Source organism: Podarcis cretensis (assembly GCF_951804945.1).
Source record: "Podarcis cretensis genome assembly, chromosome: 12".
Classification (NCBI taxonomy): Eukaryota; Metazoa; Chordata; class Lepidosauria; order Squamata; family Lacertidae; genus Podarcis; species Podarcis cretensis.
In genome coordinates, this window is record NC_137181.1 from 56,307,700 (window position 1) to 56,322,432 (window position 14,733).

Below are 14,733 nucleotides of genomic sequence, written 5' to 3' on the forward strand. Positions count from 1 at the left end.
TACAAAATTTTCCAATTACATACTATGGAATAATTGCTCTTTTTAACAGCAATTCCTTCTTCAGGATTATGTAGACTAGATTTTCATTTTTGGTAATTAACATACATGTCTTCAAATATGCCTGCAGAAGTAGGTCTAGTAAATAACAGAACATGTAGTTGAAAAGCCCAGATCCAAGTTCATATACTTTGATTTGGCTTTTTGGTTGGTCGGTCAGTCAGTCAGTCAGTCAGTCAGTCAGTGGCTTTTTGTTCACATGTTCTGCTCTTTTTGTATGTATGTGCAGATACATGCATGCTAGACATTCTCAAATTTAAGTATTAATTGCCTACTTTTAAAGTACTATACACACTAAATGTAAACGAGATGAAAAACAGCAAAGACCTTACCTTCATAACAATTACTGAAAAAACGACAAGAACTACCGGAAGCAGAAGTGTCTTCATGTACTTTATTGGTGTCTGAAACACAGTTTCAATGGGTGGTAATTTTTATGCACAGTAACTTTTCTTACAAAACCATTTTATTTTAAGACATTCTTACTCTAGATTTTCACAATGAACTTCTCCCCAAGTTATTCTATCCAAGAAAAATTGTCAAAACTATTGTGCAGTTAATCTGAATAATGTTTTTCAGTGATTCCATTGTTCCCCAAAGCTTTCAACCTTCACTGTTTGTGAACATAAATTATGGCCTGTAATAAAGTCCTGCCAACCTAGCAGTTTGAAAGCACGTCAGTGCAAGTAGATAAATAGGTACCGCTCTGGCGTGAAGGTAAACGGCATTTCCGTGCGCTGCTCTGGTTCGCCAGAAGAGGCTTAGTCCTGCTGGCCACATGACCCGGAAGCTGTACCCTCGGCCAATAAAGTGAGATGAGCGCCGCAACCCCAGAGTCGGTCACAACTGGACCTAATGGTCAGGGATCCCTTTACCTTTACCTAAAGTCATGACACTGACACTTTAGCCAAATATTTTGTTCTACCAACTGCTAACTCAGTTTCATTAAGCAATAGAAGAATCCTGAATTGTTATATTTGTTAAAAAAAATAGCATTCCATTCAAACATTATTTTTCTGATTAAGGAAGAAAAAACTGCAAAAACATTAAGGTGTTCCATACTTCATCCACTGATTTTTAATTACCTGTTTTTCCATGAAATCAAACTCCACAGCACATGTGTACATTGAAGTATGAAAATCCCTATAACCAGTAAATTTTGCCTTCAGCAGGTTGCTTATATGAGCCTGGTAAGAAATTACAGTGAAAATGTATGTTAAATGCATTATATCAGAGATTAAAAAAAAAAAAATAGAGTGGAAAGTACAAAGCGTTGGATTATGCTACATTAAAATTGGTTCAATACATATAAAAGATCATGGAAATGTATGAGAAAAAGAACAGCAGTTAATTTGTCATGTTAAGAATAAACAACTTGTAGACCATATAGCAGACACTAGGAGAGGGGCTGTCAACTTTTTGGGTGGGTGAGCACATCTGAAATTTTAAAGAAGTGCCCCTAGGTACCAATCACTAACTGGCTGCTATTGGGCATGGTGTAACACAAACTGACTGCCACATCTAAAAGGGCAGAGAGATGGGATAGCAAAAGTGTGTGGATATGCCTCCATACGTAATGGGAAATGCACCTATATTATCCACTGCTGTATTTGCTCAGAGATAAATATTCACAGTTCTCCTCTGTTCAGAACAGGACTGTAGGTGTCCAATCCCAGCATCCAATGAAAAGTGGGCATGTTGAAGGGTGTGTGTTCAATGTAGGAGAAACCAAGTCAGTGCAAACAGAAACTGTGGAGGACAGCAAGCAGCCTCTCTCACGCCTTGTGGGATTCTGAGGGACTACTTACCAAGACTTTTTGCGAGTGTCATAGGATGTACACGTGGGCACAATGGTATCAATGAGCACCACATTGGCAACCCCTGCACTAGGCCACAGATAACTGACATGTTGCAGTTTTATTAGATGAAATTCGTGATGCATCCAGTAGAAGATTATATGTATTTAATTCTTAAGGTGCTTGAAGATTATTCAGAATTCAAAATTTGTGCTCAGAAATGTATGCTCTATGAAAGAGAGAATTTGGGGTGGTGTTTGTTTGTTTGTTTTGAGTGCTTTACCATCCTGACAGATTTTATTTGATTAAAAGAATCAAACAACTACACTACTTGAAAGTTTTGCTGAGTGTTCAGCAACGAATGTTTCTTTTCAATAGTTTGTAACACTTAATTTTCAATAAATTCTCAGAGTCCCCTATAAAAAGAGACTGATTTTTAAACCACCATGAGAACTGTAGCTCTGTGAAAGGAAAAGGGTCTCCAAACAATTATCAGCACCCTTAAGAAACTACATATCCCAGTATTCTTGGGGGGGGGGGAATTAAAGTGGTGTGCTACTGCTTTAAATGTTTAGTGTAGATGGGGCTATATGATGAAGAAGACATACAAGAAGAATTCTGACAGTGAACAAATGAAACAAGGAAGTTTTAAACTTACATCATCAGCTGTTCCAAATATTAGGCACATCAAGAACTTCAAGGTAATTGTCCCCAAAAAGCAAGAAAACCCTTCAATGGCCTGTAAAATGAAAGGCATGGTTCAACTGAAGAGCAGAAGCAATACTCGGCATTTAATACAAGAGGCACTTTAATTAAAATACATATTATTATGCAACTGTTTCTCTTATTCTTATCTACAATTTTTTACTATGTTGTGTGAGAGCTGAAATGGTAGGTTTTTTTTTAAATTAAACCAATTCCTATTGGTGAAATTGAAGTCAAGATTTTTATGCTACTTTCATGCAAAATTTAATTTTCACTCCTTCTGATGCTGAATTTGGATGGGCTATGCTGATGGTTTTGTGGCCAAAACAGAGATACCCATAAGTGCATGGAAAGAATGAGCATATTGGAGGCATTCAGGAGTATACAAAACACTTTGAAAAATACACCTGCAAAACAGGGTCAATCTTTCGCCATAAACAAGTAAACTAGCTGTTGTACATGCAACCTCTCAAGAATACAGGAGAAGAGCATGAAATAAGTGCACATAGCCCACCAAGCTGCCAGAGATGGTTACTTGAGGTTCAGAGGAGAGTGAAGTCAGGAGGAAGCCAATGCCCACAAAGGGCTGGCCAACCAGTCCCTCAGAATGCCAGTCACCTGCACTGTACAACTATTGAGCTGTGATGCCAGCATCACACAGGTGACAGGTTTAGAACCGATGAGAGGTTAAAGGCAATAGTAGACCATGCAGCATCTAGAGCATGGGAGGCTACAATGTCCTCTGATGCTTCCCTTCACCAATTCATTTACTACTTTGGCTTTCCATCTACAGAGCTTGTTCACAATATGTGATGGATTCAAGGATTCAAGGCAATAGTCACACACAAACACACCCCACTCCGGCCGACGTGTAATGCCAACAGAGAAGTGAAGGGCTGCACAAAGCAATCTCAGAGCACAGCATTTCATTCAGGCCTTACTTCTTAAAAATAAAGATGAGGTTATAGAAAACAAAATGATCTACAATGCATCTATTTCATGTAGTGTTCTCTCTCAAGAAGCCCTTAGCAAATCAAACAGGAACTGACAACATTAGCAAAGTGCAGTTATTCAGCTTACCAAAAAGTTGCTTAAAAGGGAAACAGTCTCCCAATAAATTATTCTCCTTAATAAATACAAAATGCATTCAGGTGCAACACCAGCTGTCAATCACTCAGCTGCTGGCCAAGGACCCCCAAGGCCTTGGGACAGCCTTCCACCAGCCCAGCCCAGCCCCTTCTCTGCTAGGCCCAGATGCTTTTCAGTAACATGTGGCAATGCTGGCTTTGAATGGAAACTATCACCTACAAATCATCCTAGTGACCAACATAGCTGGTAATATATTTATAACACGAAATGTCAATCCTTACCCATACGCTGATACCTCTTCTACTACACATTTTCAGGATGTATTTAGGACCCAGTTCAAGAATACCCTGAAAATAATTAAATTAGTTCATTAAACAGCAATATTTATATAACACTCCTCTCAAATGGAGTCCAGAAGGATGAAACAATAAATAAGTCAAAATGAAGTTAGAAAATGCTCAAAACCAGCATTGTAAAAGTATTAATACCAGACAGCGAAATTATTGGTTTTATTGCATTACATTTCCATAGAACACTGAAACCCATTGTTACTGCTTTTTTAAACATATACTGTGCTGCCTGTTATGCAGGATTCTATTGTACAATGGCACAAACTATTTGCACATCACATAATCGGACTTAGGCAGACCCACGGACGTCCAGTTTTGCAATATGTTAACCCAATAACCATATGACAGAATGGAAACAAGTAATGAGCTAAGCATACATACACTTCTCCAAGAACATACATAACCAATCATCCGAAAAGACAAACCAGGAATGTCAAAGGACCATCCTACAGTGTCATTCTGCTATCTTTTTGAAGCTGTACTACATGCATACTTCTTTTTATTTAGTTCACTATTTTTGGCTTTCATAAATTATGAAAAGTTATATAATCACACTAATTATCTTATCACCAAATAAAGGGAATGTTACTTCTTCCTGCAAACCTATGGCGCTCAGAAGTTGCCTGTATTCAGATTAAGTTGCTTTCAGAGCATGAGACTTGCCTCTTGTTTATTAAGCTAATCCAGAAGATTGAATTCTGATGCATATTATAATGCTCTTGAAAACCTGAGTTCTTCCCCATTCACTGTAATGTCAAGGCACACAAATCCATTGTGACAACAGCATTTGTTCCCAAACCCCAGTGAGTAGGCACACTCACAAGCGGCTCTATGTATTCACTGCAAAATGTTTCATCCTTTTGGATAAAGCTTATTTCTGAAATGGTAAAATCTCCTGTCTCCAAGTAAATAACCAGTATCTCTACCCCACGTCCCAGCCTATATGAAGCGTTTTGTTCAGGTAATCTTGTAAATTATTGCAGTAACTCAGTATAGTACGACAAAGGATTCTTGAGTATTCCTTAACTAACTTACCCAACTAATTACCAAAAAGGCAGCATAATATGATGTCAGCAACATAGAGTTTCCAAACATAAGGACAAAACATACTCCAAGTGATGCCTAAAGGGATATAAACATTTGAACATATTTTAATGCAATCTTTAAGCTAATAATGGATGTGACAGATGCAGTGTCTATGAAAACACTAAGTTTTATTAAATCTTAAGACACAAAAGGTGCTATCTTGAAACAGCTTTATTTCATTGTAAATATTATCACAATAACGTAGCTTCCTAAAACAATTTTTACGAGAATCTCTCAGAATATGCAAAATATGACAATATATTGCTCTTATGTACTACCCACAGCACCATACTTATTTTTAATACTAAACTAACATGTCAGAAAATAAATAAAAAGAATCTAGTGTTAAGCTGTTACATGCTGCAGATATGCAATATAAGTCTATACATGTCTACTCAGACATCTCATTCATTTTAAAGGGACTTAAGCTGAAAAAAGCAAATACACACTTTCATTTTTTGTCTACAACCCCCCCCCCTTTATGAAAAACTTACAAATATAAACTTTTATATTTATTTTTTAATAAAGAATTTGGCCTCTTTTTGTATCATGACATTCGGAATTATTATTTTCCAGAAAATTTGTACATAGCCTTGCTTGTCCATTGGGGGGGGGGGAGATGGAAGTAATACATGTATTCAGGCCAACTAAATTGCCACAGTACAGTATAGCACAAGAAATTGCTCAAGTTCACTTGAACTCTTTAGGCTGGATAGCAAGCCAAATTACCACCACCACCAGGGGAAGAAATGGCTGAGCATGATGGGAATGCCCCAAATCTACTGACACAGGGAGGCTACTTTTCATTGCCGTGATCTTGGGGCAGGGCTAGGGCAGTCATGTGATGTTGGGGACAGGCCCCCAGTCCTTGCTGAACCTGAAAGTGCTCCCCTCTCCCCATGCCCCCCCCAAAAAGACAACGCCTAAAGTCTGCAATTTAAAATATCTTTATACAGGTGTGCAGGAAGGTATTACACAGACCTGGCTGAATACCCAGTATGAAGAAGTGTCCTAGGGAACTCAACATGTCTGTTCACTAATGTGTGACATTTGTTTGTCCTTATAAAAGTGTTACCCTTAGGGCTGTAACTCTTGAATTTTTCAGAAAGCTACAATGAAATAGGTAATTTTAGAAAATTGATTCTACCCCTAAATAATTTAAGACTAAGTATTACCATATGTGCATAAAGTATCTTCTGTAGTTTGGATGAATCAATCAATCCTAAAATATAAATTCCAAAAACTGATGCCACCTGCAATTGAAAAGAGTAAAGTAATTGAAAAAAAGTTCTGTTGAGAACATTATTAAGTAAATTAGCTAGGTTCCAAACTACCATGCAATTCCTTCCGGGAGACATGGGGGGTGGGCTGGGGTGGGGACTATTTCTTATGTGAGCCTAAACAGTAGTTTGGATCCTGGCAGTTGCATCACAAGTTATCTGAAGAGATCAGCCACTTCTATGAAAAACTGGAAAGTGAGGCACTGCAAAATGTCTTTTCCAAAGACAATGTGTTTACATCATTGTAACAATCAAACACAAGAATGACCATTCAGCATCACAAGATTGATTAAAGTTATTTCACCCATGGCAACTAGCTCTGAGGGTGAATTTGACACACTTTCAATAATGGCTACTGAAGCCACTGCATTAAACTCAGGAAAGAAGCAAAGGCTGTGTTTACCCATAATGTTAAATCATGATTTGTTCCATAAACCACAAGTTGTCTCAAAGACAAGCAAACCATGACTTGTTTCTCCAAAGCTTGGTTTATGTTTCTCCCATCTACTCCTCACTCCTTGGCCTGAGTTTCCTGCCAGGCAGAGATAGGAGCAAAGGTTTCTGTAGGGAAAGCGTAAATGAAAGCTTACTAGCTACTCATGCCTCTAGGTTGGTGAGTATCTGGGGAAGGTCTGACCAAATATTAAGAATGGATGTTGTGTGCAAATAGAATGCTAACTCAATACAAAGCACACTTTGGCTCAACAAACCATGGCTTAGGGTTATGAGTAAATCAGACCATAGAATTATTGTAATGCATTCCTTGAACACATGCCCACCATGCAATACAAATTACACCATGAGCTTATTTGTACAACCATACACATACTGTAATGCATACACCCTCCCACCATCACAAAGGAACCAGTTTTGAAGAGAGCTAGTGAAGAAGTGCAGCAGCAGCAGTCCTGATCCTCAATTGAGCCTGCACCTCCCACAAACATATGTGTGAACTCTATTGCTACACACCTTGTTGAACTGTTATTTGAACTGCACTATAAAATAGAAATGGATAATTAGAATTCAGATCACTTTTACTGATATTATCTTACCTGTGTTAGAAGAACAAACTGAGCAAACTGCCACGGAAGCATGAAAAAAACATTAGAAACAGATAGTGCAATCAGGCTTCTTCTATTAACATTCTGAGTCCTTGGGGAAAAAATAAAAGAGTAGTAAGTTCAGTATTAGGATTGTTCATTAACGTGAAGATCAATAGAGAATGAACTATTTCAAATTGCTTTGTCTTTTCACTTAAGAGTAGTCACAGCTAAAAATATATAATTTTAAAAACTTTGAACAAGCCTCAGTGATATGGATTCTCACACTCATAATGAACTGTAAAGTAGAAATTTACACACACAAAGGATATGCAAATCAAAATGTATGTACCTGTGATATTTCTCATCACCATTGTAAAACTATTGTGTCAACACAGGGGAGGAAAACCCTCAGTAACATTTTCATCTAATGTCAGGCAATATGTCTTAAGCTCACACACAACCTCAACCAACTACCCCTTTTACCAGAGGCAGAAAGCAACTTCTGACCAAGCCACTTACTGGATTTAGGTGTAGCCAGGATCACCCTGAACCCACTATTCATCCCTAAATTGAAAGAGGAGAGAAGATAGCAGTTTCAGGAAGATCCTGTGTACACATCAACCTGGTATTCAGCCATGTCAGATAGTACCTTTCATTTTCCCCAGTAAAGGTTGACGTCTATGGATATGTAGCAAGAGAAAAATGCCTTTGCTACATTGCCACGTATGGAGGAAGAACCCACAATTATAAAAAGCCTCTGACTGAGGGGAAACTTCCATCCAACCATAAGCCCCAAGAGTGATAGCAGACTGGGAGGCAATTGTGTGTATCCCCCCCCCCCAGGTTTCCATGACTACAAACCTTTCTCTAATCAAGCCAGTGGAGCAGTACTAACAACACTGATTTGTATAAGGAAAGCAACTATGAAAAAGAACCACCATGGTGGGATGAATATTCACTTGCAGCAACCACATTTCTGGGGCTGCAATATCACTTCAAGGCAAAGACACAGCTAAAAACAGTTGTAGTGAGGATGAGCATTTCCTTGGTGTATTTTCAGCTCCCTGCTTTCATACCACTGCCATTCACTGGTCCAGTTTTAAGAAAGTGGTGAAAACTTTCAATAATGAACATTCCAAACATAATAGGAATATCATGCTCTCCACAAGATACAAGTATATAAATCAATACCTTGTTTGAGATTTTGTTTTAATTCTTCATATTTAAGGAGAAAGGAGAAAAATGGAAACTACCTGAGAATGTAGGTTAGTAATAGCATCTGAACCACAAGGAACGGATATGAAAAGCTTTCACGAAGAGGGGGAGTCCACATCACACGAGTACTCTGGAAGTAAAAACTAGGTTAATTCACTGTGTGTTCCAATACTTGTTTTCCACTTCAAAGCAATGTGTTTGCAACTGAAGCTTATATATAGCAAAACTGAAATTGTGGACACTTCCACTAATAATAATAATAATAATAATAATAATAAAAAATTTTATTTATATCCCGCTCTCCCCAGCCGAAGCCGGGCTCAGGGCGGCTAACAACACTAAAACAGTGCAACAATTATAAAAACATTATAAAAGTTAATTAAAATCAAAATTGATGGCAACCATAAACTAAAGTTTTCTAAAGATTGCCAAAGGAGGGAGTCAGGCTGCGCCCTGACCAAAGGCCTGGTGGAACAGCTCTGTCTTGCAGGCCCTGCGGAAAGATGTCAAGTCCTGCAGGGCCCTAGTCTCTTGTGACAGAGCGTTCCACCAGGTTGGAGCCGCAGCCGAAAATGCCCTGGTTCTAGTTAAGGTCAAATGGTCAAAGGCCTGGAAACTATGCCTTATGAGGAACTGCTAAGGGAGCTGGGCATGTTTAGCCTGGAGAAGAGGAGGTTAAGGGGTGATATGATAGCCATGTTCAAATATATAAAAGGATGTCACATAGAGGAGGGAGAAAGGTTGTTTTCTGCTGCTCCAGAGAAGCGGACACGGAGCAATGGATCCAAACTACAAGAAAGAAGATTCCACCTAAACATTAGGAAGAACTTCCTGACAGTAAGAGCTGTTCGACAGTGGAATTTGCTGCCAAGGAGTGTGGTGGAATCTCCTTCTTTGGAGGTCTTTAAGCAGAGGCTTGACAACCATATGTCAAGAGTGCTCTGATGGTGTTTCCTGCTTGGCAGGGGGTTGGACTCGATGGCCCTTGTGGTCTCTTCCAACTCTATGATTCTATGAGGCCAGCCTAACCTCTCTGTGGCCTGGGACCTTCAAGATGTTTTTATTTGAAGACCGTAAGTTCCTCTGTGGGGCATACCAGGAGAGGCGGTCCCGTAGGTACGAGGGTCCTAGGCCGTATAGGGCTTTGAAGGTTAAAACTAGCACCTTAAACCTGATCCTGTACTCCACCGGGAGCCAGTGCAGCTGGTATAGCACCGGATGAATGTGATCTCGCAGCGAAGACCCCGTAAGGAGACTCGCTGCGGCATTCTGCACCCGCTGGAGTTTCTGGGTCAGTCTCAAGGGCAGCCCCACGTAGAGTGAGTTACAATAATCCAGTCTGGAGGTGACCGTCACGTGGATCACAGTGGCTAGGTCAGGGCGAGAGAGGTAATTAGCAATTAATATCTAAAACAATGTTGCAGTAAAGACTGTAAGAGCAAAACAATGTATGCTTGAAGAATAAAAAGGTAACAAAATTTTGGAATGCTGCTGAAAAACAACTGATTTTGTTTTAACAAAATTTTATCATCTACTCTGGTAACTTCAACTGAGAAATGCAGTGGTGCAAAGTAGTAAAAGCAAAATAAATGGCAAAAATCTCTTACACGTTCATTATTTTACAGATTAAATGATGCAGCTCATCTTCTTTCTGGCATTTTTAGTTCCAGGTGGTATAAAAACATTTGGTGGCATTCAGTGCAAGTCCTACTCAGAGTAAGCCTATCAAAAGTAATTAATATGACTAATTTAGTGTCACTAACTGAGGGCTCTTGGAGAAGAGATGGATATAAATTCAATAAATTAATTTTTGTGGGTCTACTCATGAGTAAAACACTTGTTGAATACAACCCATTAGTCATATAATAGACCAATTGATTTCAATTGGCCTACTCTTGAGTATGGCCTACTTACTCTCCATATTTCACTCAATCACTGCCGTGTCGGCTTAGTAACACTCCTAGTCAAACCATTTAAGTAATACAATTTATATACGGCTAAATATTAAAAGAATCGGATGTGAAAGATACAAGATTGAAATATCTGGAAACAAAACAAAAAACATAGGACCAGTCATAGAAATTACTACTTTATATTAGATTTTAAAGTGGCTACGTGCATATAGTTAACATGTAACGTTGCTTCAAGAAGTTAGGGCTCTTTTCTTTGTCCAATAACATAGGTGTCATGGGGGAAATTCTAGTAAAATAATTTCTAATCTTCCTGGAAAGATTAATACTTGAAGAGAAGGGGGGAGGAAAAATATTCTGGAACAATTAGCTCTTTAACGACAAAGCTGTATTTATTTCCTTAATAAATATATTGTGCAAAAAAGTTTAACTGTTATGCTGTTTTAATGGACTTGCTTATTACACTTTTTAATTATGGATATTTTAATGTTTTGATGAAACAGCTTTACTATGTGTTTTAATTATGGGTAGTTATATTTTTATAATCTCTTTTATACTTGCTGTTAGCTTTTACTTGTTTTACCTTGGTTTTTCTTCTGGAAATGAAAGGTGGATTATAAAGTATTTTAATAACAACTTAGTTCAAGTGCTATCATTCAAACAGATATGAAGGCTGGAAGCAACACAGTATTTGCTTGGGCTCCTTCATGCTAATTTAAGTAGTGGCTTAGTATTATGTGTAAACCAGGCCTATGCTTTAACAGTTATCTCCACATTTCCATAATTAAGAACAAATGTACAAAAAAACCACCCTTTCTCATTTGTTTATTACAGTGACAAAATAAATTAGCAGCTATGGTTTAACTCTCCAGTAAGCAACATATTGGCCACATTTGCGTGTTATGCTAAACCAGAGCTCAGTGCAAAGTTCATAAGCAAGAACCAGGTACAGTAGTAGTAGTAGTAGTAATAATAATAATAATAATAATAATAATAATAATAATTATTTATCTATACCCCACCCATCTGGCTGGGTTTCCCTAGTCACTCTGGGCAGCTTCCAACAAAATATTAAAAGCCTTAGGCTCACATGCACTGCCCCTTCTCCCACAAAGTGGCAGGAGTTCAAAAGCTTCTGGCGGGGTGCAGTCTCTGGGTGCCTAGGCATCCACAAATTTTTCAATGAGGGGGTTGGGGCTCCTCAATATTCCTCAGCCAGCCCAACACAGCCTGTTGCAGGGTTGCTGGGAGGAGCCCTGGTGTACCTTCCGAAAGGCTCAGCATGCCCTGCTATGGCTCCGACAGGCTCTGTTGGGCCCTCCCACTGCAGCAGTGGGCCTTTGGGGGGGCATGTTGGGGTTTCTCCCAGCGTGTGACATCACATGCGCATTCCAGGCACCCACAATGTGGGGTGGAATCAAGGGCATGTCTAGGTTCTGGAGTGACACAATGTGTTACCAGCGAATATAGTTAATTTCAAGAATGTCAGTGGTAGGCTATCTAGCTGGCAGAAGGAAAGGTTTCTGAACTGGTAGCTTACACCATGAAGGAGGAAAAGGAATGGAAGGCAAGCACACAAATCCAGGGCTTGCTGCATTGTTCTAAACCATGGTTTAGTGTGACATATGAATGCAGCAATTAAGATTTATACTTTAATCACATAGAGTTACATCAGTACCCAATCTATCCTACACAATGAATCAAATATAGTCACAGATTCTAGACACGTTTACTTGTGAGTACGCTCCACCAGTTCTACTGAACTGTCAAGTAAACATACATAGAATCACGATGCACATTACAGGAGTTTTTCATTTGCAAAGGTAAAGGTAAAGGGACCCGACCGTTAAGTCCAGTCACGGACAACTCTGGGGTTGCGGCGCTCATCTCGCTTTACTGGCCGAGGGAGCCGGCGTTTGTCCGCAGACAGCTTCCGGGTCATGTGGCCAGCATGACTAAGCCGCTTCTGGCGAACCAGAGCAGCACACAGAAATAGCATTTACCTTCCTGCCAGAGTGGTACCTATTTATCTACTTGCACTTTGATGTGCTTTCGAACTGCTAGGTTGGCAGGAGCAGGGACGAAACAACGAGAGCTCACCCTGTCGCAGGGATTTGAACCGCAGACCTTTTGATTGGCAAGCCCTAGGCTCTGTGGTTTAGATCACAGCGCCACCCGTGTCCCATTTCATTTGCAAGCAGCAGTGTAAGTAAAGGAATACTGACCAACAACCTAGGACAACCTAGGACACTTTCAACCTTCCAACTTCTTTTGTGTTTTAAACCAAAAGTACATAAACTTTAAGGGATATGAACATTATCAAATGATATGACCTTGTATTAAACAAAAGATTTTAAATTCTGAGTAACCTACCTCCCCATGGTTGAAAAAGTAGCATGCCACTGTAAGTAGTCCTCCAAACCTATTGCCACTGTAGTACAGGGGAAAGAAAAGGAAAATAACAAATTTTGGAGTCTTTAGAAGGAGCAACTCAACATATTTCACTACAACATTAAAATATTGTTTACTGTATGAACTTAACAGAAGTTTACATCCAAATGTCAGATAAGCAAAAAGAATTACTTCTTTGCAAGAGTGCTCAAACTCTAGATGTGAAAGATCAGGAATGATCCTGAGGTTTGTGTAGTTCCTTTCCCAGGTTTAGAAAGTAAGGACTGTAACCTTTCAGGCTACAGTAGCTGTTTCACAAACTTGGTCTTGATATTTACATCTGAACCAGGAGCAACTGTCTCATACAGAGCTAGAGAGGATGAGAATTAATACTGCCTATTATGTTAATATGGATTCTGCTTTCTGCCTTTGAGAATGTTTTAAACCAAGCATTCCATTCTACAAGATGCAGAAAGGAAATCAAAACATTAAGAATTTGACTACAACCTAACCATTATATAGCTGTTAAACATTCATCTACTCTCCTTAAGAGAATGCTAACAGTTGTAGTTACATAGTAGTAAGACAGCTCTTTTGAGCTTTTTCTTTTTTTTAAAAAAAAAGACTAGAAAAGACTTGGGACATGGTAAGCGCAATGCAGAGAAAGTTGACTGGTAATTTGAAACTACAATAGCTACAAAATTAATTTCTAAAATATCCATCTAATTGCTTCTCAAACAGTGCCATCTAGGGGATTAATGAAACCATGATTTAAAAGTCGTTAATAATAATTTTGAATTACAGTGCATATGTTATGTTTGCTGTTCAATCAGCAGTGGTATCTGTGGTGTTTGTTTGTTTTTGAAATCTTCTATATGTGATCCCAGCCAACTGGATGTCACATAGTTTATGGACGGAATGGTGACGCAACACACTTGGATCACTTTGCAGTGATGTGTAAATAATGAAAAACTCAAGCAAGGGCAATGATTCCAGCCCTCTCTGTAGCAGCAAATACTTCTGTCCTTATTTGCACAAGCACACACCAAAAATTGCCAGAAGGGGAGTTACCTTCACAGCCCACAAAAGCTTTAGTGTGAAACTTCCCCTTCTCCATTTTGGCTTAGCTTTATTTTGCATATACTAGAGAGGAAATATGGAGCAGCTCATCTCTGTTAACTATTATGCTACCAGTGTCAACAAAGCACACAAAGATCCATAGAGGGCACAATTTACTCCTGATTTCACAGACTTTCCATTCTCTCAGAAAAACAAGCAAAAAACCTTAAAGCTGCTTACATTTTTAAACAAGTGACCAAAAAAGAGTTAAAAAGCACACAAGTGAAACTATCAACATAATACACTGCTACAGATTATTGCAGAGAAATGCACTGCCACCCATACAGCTTTTTCCTTCTGGCAGCAGCTTTTCATGTTTCGTGGTAGGAAGAATATCGGGGTCTGCTGCCAGAATTGGTGGAAATGAAAAGCCTGCACATGCATGCAAAAAAAGCACTTTGGTTCCTGACCCACATCTCCATGGTCACTGGTTTCCACTGCAACTGACTTTTATGAGAAAAGCTGCTATTCAATTGAAATTTTGAAATTTAAGCTACACTTAAAAAATTCTATCAGCAATTATTCATGTTTTGAAACTATTTAACCACTGCAGCTACTCAAGCTTTCACATATGCCTGAAGCATCCAGTCAATTGCAATCAATTACACAAATACAAGCAAAGGGAACTGTTTAAACTGCAAACTGTTAGAAGCTAAACGTAGCTTTAGAGATATACCCAGGAAATGGAAGGT

At 38.9% G+C, this 14,733-nt stretch overlaps 1 protein-coding gene across 1 annotated transcript in view; it reads right to left on the minus strand.

The window, feature by feature from the left end:
• Window positions 1-14,733, minus strand: part of DPY19L1 (dpy-19 like C-mannosyltransferase 1) — a 37,340-nt gene that overhangs the window by 11,452 nt on the left and 11,155 nt on the right. The window contains exons 8-16 of the mRNA XM_079947678.1: window positions 12,905-12,962; window positions 8,660-8,751; window positions 7,416-7,515; window positions 6,259-6,336; window positions 5,033-5,119; window positions 3,929-3,994; window positions 2,512-2,592; window positions 1,143-1,244; window positions 390-461 (exon numbers count right to left, since the gene is read on the minus strand). Coding sequence (XP_079803804.1) covers window positions 390-461; window positions 1,143-1,244; window positions 2,512-2,592; window positions 3,929-3,994; window positions 5,033-5,119; window positions 6,259-6,336; window positions 7,416-7,515; window positions 8,660-8,751; window positions 12,905-12,962 — 736 coding nt within the window. The remainder of the gene's footprint in view (window positions 1-389; window positions 462-1,142; window positions 1,245-2,511; window positions 2,593-3,928; window positions 3,995-5,032; window positions 5,120-6,258; window positions 6,337-7,415; window positions 7,516-8,659; window positions 8,752-12,904; window positions 12,963-14,733) is intronic.